The sequence below is a fragment of the Silurus aristotelis genome (genome assembly GCF_946808225.1).
Source record: "Silurus aristotelis genome assembly, chromosome: 21".
NCBI lineage: Eukaryota > Metazoa > Chordata > Actinopteri > Siluriformes > Siluridae > Silurus > Silurus aristotelis.
Window position 1 is genome coordinate 18917305 of NC_139594.1, and position 6924 is coordinate 18924228.

The following is a 6924-nucleotide window of genomic DNA, read 5'->3' on the forward strand; positions in this document are numbered from 1 at the left end:
TGCATAATTTAGTCATAAGCGTACGTGACATTTATTTCCATTGCAGACTTAATAAGGGTCGGTAATGTTCGTTTACCCTTAAACAATTAAACAGTTTGTTTGAATAGCGGGGTTTGTTTTGTGCTTCAGTACATATCCGTTTAACATTCACGAAGTGTTAATGAATGGATATCAGGGACTAATTAAAAGAGCCTACAACGAGTTTTACAAATCTTCCGGCTAATTGATGACTAACCGCGGTCGTATTTAAGCTCAACGCTATATTAGATCATAGCACACAAAAAAAAAAACCCGAGTGAACTTTAATTGTTAGGCAATAAAATTAATCACACTTCAGACCTAGTTGTACTAAGGGCATCATAACAACCACTCAAGTGATTTGCAAAGTTGCAGCATTAGAAGGTAGTCCGTCCGGACCAAAATGATCTCGGCCGCAATCGAGAGTGGAAGCCAGACCAGGGTTTCCATCATTCCCCCTACTCTGGCTGTCTCTTTTTTCCTCTCACATTCTCAGACATGCACATACACCGAGACTGCACACACAGTGGACTCCCAGAGATTTAGTACAACATGGACCGTGACAACAAGACATGTCATTTCCACTCGTACTTCGGCACGACACACTGCAAGAACTTCTACTACTGCTGCCAACTACACTGTGTGCAGCACCGCATCTTTGGCAATAACTCAGATGCAGTCTCCTGCCCAGAAAAGCCTGACTTGAGTGGCACAGTGGTGGGGGAAACTGGATCAAAGTCACTCACAGTCTGTGCCCTCTAACTATGAGGGAGAGAGTCTGCGAGAGAAATCATACTCTCTTTTTTTTTCTTTTTCTCGGTAGTATGACTTGCCTGGTAAATGGGGCAGCTATTGAGACGTTGCTGTTAATTTAAGATGTCGCCGGCCTCCTTGAAATTTGACTGTAAATGCAATGAGTAACTATTGTATAGTAAAGTCGTACAACATTATCTGTCTAGACGGTCTGTAGTATCAGAATAAAAACGCTGGTTAGTCACATGATAAATGCTCAGTATAAATGGATTTTGCTTTCTAATTTTCAGCAAGATACACCATGAAACCCATCCACCCACCCCAAACACCTGTCTGATCTCATTTTTTTTAAATGTTCTTTTTTGCTGTTGTCCCTGGTTTTCATCCTCAAGGGGACTTATTTTTCTTGCTCATCCATGCTCTTCTTCAACCTTTGCTGAGCTGTAATATTCGATAGCTTTGTTAGTCTCAGCAGTGAAGGGTACTATCTATCATAGTCATGATATGGATGTTTGCCACTTTTTAATTGCAAACCTGTGTCCTCTGCCAGGACTATTGACAAGAAATCTCTTTAGGATCATTATGTAGGCGTGTGAGCGCACATGAATTTCATACATCAAACAATGCCTTAGAAACCTCAAAATAGCTTTCAACAACTAAATCCATTCGGAAAGTTGGGTTTTTTCCCTTTTTTTGAACCTTCTGCCTCATCATCATTTTTTTCTCTTGTTTTTTTTTCTGCTTTACAGCCTACGTGCCTGAGGACGAGCTGAAGGCAGCCAAGATCGATGAGGAGCACCTGCAGGATGATGGGCTCTCTTTAGATGGCCAGGACACAGAGTACCTGTGCAACGAGGAGGAGGATCCACGTGAGCAGCTGAGCTACCAGAACTCCCCTCTCAGCAATGGCACTAACCCTGACGCCGGGTACGGCTCACCACTTAGTGACACCAGCGATCACCTGGCTGACTTTAAAAGCACCTCTTCCAAAGAGGGCCAGGAGAAGGATGAGACTGAGGACATGGAGATGGAGCCTGGTCTTTCTGTGCAAGACAGCTTGGCAAAGATGAAAGCCGCCTATGCAAACTTGATCTCGAATGCCTCGTGGTCCAGCATCACAAGAGACATCATAAAAAGCAAACAAGTTAACATTAGCAACAACAGTACCACCAGTAACCACAAGGGGAGCAATAGCATTATGAATAGTCATGCAACTAACATCAACAGCAGTGGGAGCAGTAGCGTTAGCACAGCTAGCATTAGTGCTACAACAAGCACCACCCCAAGCAACACTTCCACCAATGCCATCACTTTAACCAGTAATAGCAATGGGAATGTGAGTGGTACCAGTAGTGGAAGTGTCTCTTATGACTGGCATCAGGCTGCACTTGCTAAAACATTACAGCATACACCGTACCACCTTCTGCCAGAACCCAGTCTCTTCAGCACAGTGCAACTGTACCGGCAAAACAATAAGCTGTATGGGCCGGTGTTTACTGGTGCCAGCAAATTTCGATGCAAGGACTGCAGTGCAGCTTATGACACACTTGTAGGCCTCACAGTGCACATGAATGAAACGGGCCATTACCGTGATGACAATAAAGATCAGGAGGATGACATGGGCAAGAAATGGTCGAAGCCAAGGAAGCGTTCCTTGATGGAGATGGAGGGCAAAGAGGATGCTCAGAAAGTATTAAAGTGCATGTACTGCGGACACTCGTTTGAATCTCTACAAGACCTAAGTGTTCACATGATTAAAACAAAACACTACCAGAAAGTGCCTCTAAAAGAACCAATGCCAGCTCTGGCCTCAAAGCTGGTGCCCTCTACCAAAAAACGAGCCTTTCATGAACTAGTGTCTCCCTGCTCACCCGAGTCGATCACTAGCACAACAGGTGCTCCACTAACAGAGTCCACACCTACCAAAGACCAGAAGGTTGCTAATCCCTATGTCACTGCTAACAATCGTTATGGCTATCAAAATGGTGCGAGTTACACCTGGCAGTTTGAAGCCAGAAAAGCCCAAATACTCAAGTGCATGGAATGTGGAAGTTCCCATGATACCTTGCAGCAGCTCACAGCTCATATGATGGTAACAGGACATTTTCTCAAAGTCACCAACTCTGCTTCGAAAAAGGGGAAACAGTTAGTGTTTGACCCAGTTGTGGAAGAGAAAATTCAGTCCATTCCCCTTCCACCCACCACCACACGTCTACCGGTTCCAACTATCAAGTCACAAATAGATTCTCCATTACAGACCTCTACAAATGAAGAGAGAAAGGATTCACATGAGGAGAAAAAAGAGGTGACTGAAACAGAAAGGAAAATAAAAGAAGAAAAAGAGGACCCCTCAGACAAGCCAGAGAACTCTGCTAAACCTGGCCAGTACAAATATCTCAGAGAAGAGGATTTGGAAGAGACGCCAAAAGAGGGTCTTGATATTCTGAAGTCTTTAGAAAATACAGTTTCTAGTGCAATCAGCAAGGCTCAGACAGGTACTCCTACATGGGGTGGTTATCCAAGCATCCATGCTGCCTACCAGCTCCAGGGGTCAATAAAGTCTCTTGCTGCTGTCCAGAGTGTCAAAATGCAACCCACCTTCAGTGCTAGTAGCTTGAAGTCTCTGTCAACAGAAACCAGTGCCCTCATCCATTCTCCAGGGAGCCCGTCCCCACCTCCAAACCATAAGAGCAATGTATTAGCCATGGAAGAGTTGGTGGAGAAGGTCACAGGGAAAATTGTAACTAAAAAGGAGAAGGAGGAGAAGCCAAACGAACGCATTCCAAAGCATGTCTCTACGCCATCCCCATCACCTGGATTCAGAGAGAAAAAGGACTTCGCTCAGCCAACTGATCTTAGCAAGCCGACAAAGAATGGTATCACAGAGGAGACTGAGTCAGTCAGTAAAGAAGGGGAACAGATTGAAAGTCATGCTGAAACCCCAGACAAGAACGGAATAGATAACCTCAAAACGCATGTCAGCAACGGGTGCAGTAGCTTGGGAATAATTACTGACCACTCACCAGAACAGCCTTTAGTGAACCATCTCAGTGCACTGCAGTCCATCATGAACACTCACTTGGGCAAGGCATCCAAAACTGTTAGCCCGTTATTAGACCCGTTAGCAATGCTGTACAAAATCAGCAACAACATGGTCGAGAAACCTTTCTATAGCCCAACTCAGGTTAAGCAAGTCGAATCCATCAACAGATACTTTGACAATGAAGACCAGCCGATCGACTTGACAAAATCCAAGAACAGCAACGGGCGTCCAAACAACAGCTCCTCCACGGTCATAAGCAACAGTAGCAACAGCAGCATTCCGAACACTAACCGACCCATTCTTTCAAACTTATCTGAATCGCTGTCTTCCCCTCTGAGGGAAAATGCCTTGATGGACATCTCAGACATGGTGAAAAACCTCACGGGCCGCCTGACACCAAAGTCGTCGACACCCTCTTCAATCTCGGAGAAGTCAGAAGCAGACGGCAGTGCTTTTGAGGATGCCCTCGAGGACTTTACCCATGTCCAAAAGAGGAAAGGGAGGCAGTCGAACTGGAACCCTCAACACCTGCTGATCCTGCAAGCTCAGTTTGCATCCAGCCTTCGTGAAACTCCGGAGGGGAAGTTCGTCATCACCGACCTGGGTCCTCAGGAGCGTGTACATATCTGTAAATTCACAGGCCTATCAATGACCACAATCTCTCACTGGCTTGCCAACGTAAAGTACCAGCTCAGGCGGACAGGTGGAACCAAGTTTCTAAAGAACATTGACTCTGGCCAGCCTCTGTTCTTATGCAGCGACTGCGCCTCTCAGTTCAGAACTCCCTCTACATACATTAGCCACTTAGAATCCCATTTAGGCTTCAGTTTAAAGGACCTGTCGAAGTTGTCTATAGACCTTATGCGAGAGCAGCAATCGGTCACAAAAATGATAACGGACAAGACTTTCGGTTCCCTCGGCTTGAACGAGGACGACTCAAATTCCATCTATCAGTGCAAACTGTGCAATAGGACCTTTGTCAGCAAACACGCAGTTAAGCTGCACCTTAGCAAAACGCATGGCAAGTCTCCAGAGGACCACTTGATCTTCGTATCCGAGCTTGAAAAGCTTGATAAAATGTAGAGGAGCAGGCCAGTGGCAGTGACGTGACTGACTTGAGAATCATTGCACTACATCATTGTTCTGCACTGCATCCGAACTGAGCCTTCAGTCGAAACTGATTCGAACTTTGATTTGTTGTGCAACTGCCTGACTGGACCATGATCTTGCTCTCCTTTTTCAGTTTTCTTTTTCACTTCTGTTGATTTCTATACCTTACTTTGTATTGTATTTATATATGTGTTAATTATGTGCATGTTTTTTTTTTTTTTTTTTTTTTTTTATAATGAGTCCAGACTTGAGCAAATTTTCCACTGTTTGTACTTTGTGGAATTGAGAATGAGACCAGCATGGTATCCATGGGCATGGTCAAAACAACACGCGAGGAGTGCCATGTGAATTTCGTCCAATCTATTTCGTTCTGTATTCTTCGAATAACTGACAATTTCAGCAAAGCAAACCTGCAGAAACTATAAAGAATATATAGAGAGTATAGATTTTATTATTTTGATCTTAAATTCCCAAAATTTGACTTTATTACAACGATACCTACATTTCATTATAAAAATAAAAAAATATACAAATGGCAGCATTGTATCTTTAACCTCAACAGATGATGACTGACTGCTTCAGATTATTCAGTTTGTGTTTTAAATGATTAATTAAAAAAAATTTTGTTGGTTTTTTTGTTTTTGTTTTTTTAACTGTAGCAATTTGGAAACGTATGCTTTGGTACCAATTTTTCTCTTTCTATAGGTTTGCTTCGATTTCAACTTGTAAAGACTTAATCAAATCCTTATATACAGTACATATATATTTAAATGATCTGCAACAATGTACATGTAATTTTTTTTTTCCATCATCATATCTTGCCAGTTGCCACAGCTTTGTTTGTATGGTGTGCATTCTTTTATATTGTCATTTTATATATAGTAAAATGAAAAAGGAAATAATATGTAAATAGATATATATGCAGACGATATGTGAACAGTAGCGCTGACGTTCATCTTTTTTGGTCCTCCAGTGTGGTTAATATTAATTGGTTTGACGGAACGCATCTTGCGATGCACATGATGCCTGAGTGAAAATGAGCAATGCACAACAGGAAAGCCAGTGCATTTTAATGTTTTTAAATCATACCATTGTGAAATGTCTCATCAACTCATAAAAAAATATTGTTTTCGTCTCTCAATTGTAAAATAAATCCTGACATTTCTTGACTAAGTCTCCTTTTTTTAATTGATGTGATGATGTGATTGTGTGATGCCTTTTACAGCAGGCAAGAGCTTTTAAAATGTACAATGTACAAAAACTACATTCAAAGAAAGAAAGATGATGTTAGGAAGCTGGGGTTAGCCATGATACAGCACCCCTGGAGCACAGAGGGCCTTGCTGAGGGGCCCAAGACTAACAGCTTGGCAATACCGGAGCTTGAAACCTCAGCATTTATATATATATTAATTAATTTATTTATATTTAGTAGACTGCCTTATCCAGAGTGACTTACATTTATTTTATTCATACAGCTGAGCAGCTATACGGTGCTCATGGGCCCTGGAGTGGCAGCTTGGTGTGGCTCAGATTTGAACTCATGACCTTCAGATCTAGAGGTCCAATGCCTTGACTACTAAGCTACCAACCTTCCAATCACTAACCCAGAGGTCTGATTTCCTTCGGATGGTTTGTAAGTTTGTCCCAGGGTACTGGTCTAACACCACTGTGAGACCTTTTTTGTAAGTGTATCGCAAAAAAAAAAAAACTAATGAATTCGGTATTACACAGATGAGGATGGGTTTCCTATGTTTCTTCAAACCATCTCTGATTGTTTTTATTCCACCACCATCACCTCTGGCTCGCTCATTAGGGATAAACGGTAAGGGATAAACAAATGGAAGACAATTAAAGTATCAAATCTATTTATTTTAAGCTGCTTTGTGACAATGTGCATTGTTAGAAGTGCTATACAAATATAAGCAAAGTGATTTGAATTGATTTGGCTACATACAAAAAATCCAAAATGCTATTCATTAATTTATTGTGGTGTAAAGATC

General features: G+C 42.3%; 1 protein-coding gene across 1 annotated transcript in view; it reads left to right on the plus strand.

Moving 5' to 3' along the window:
- tshz1 (teashirt zinc finger homeobox 1) overlaps window positions 1-6093 on the plus strand; it is a 49175-nt gene extending 43082 nt beyond the window's left edge. The window contains exon 3 of the mRNA XM_083523537.1: window positions 1521-6093. Coding sequence (XP_083379663.1) covers window positions 1521-4897 — 3377 coding nt within the window. The 3' untranslated portion in view covers window positions 4898-6093. The remainder of the gene's footprint in view (window positions 1-1520) is intronic.
- The last annotated feature ends 831 nt before the right edge of the window (window positions 6094-6924 follow it).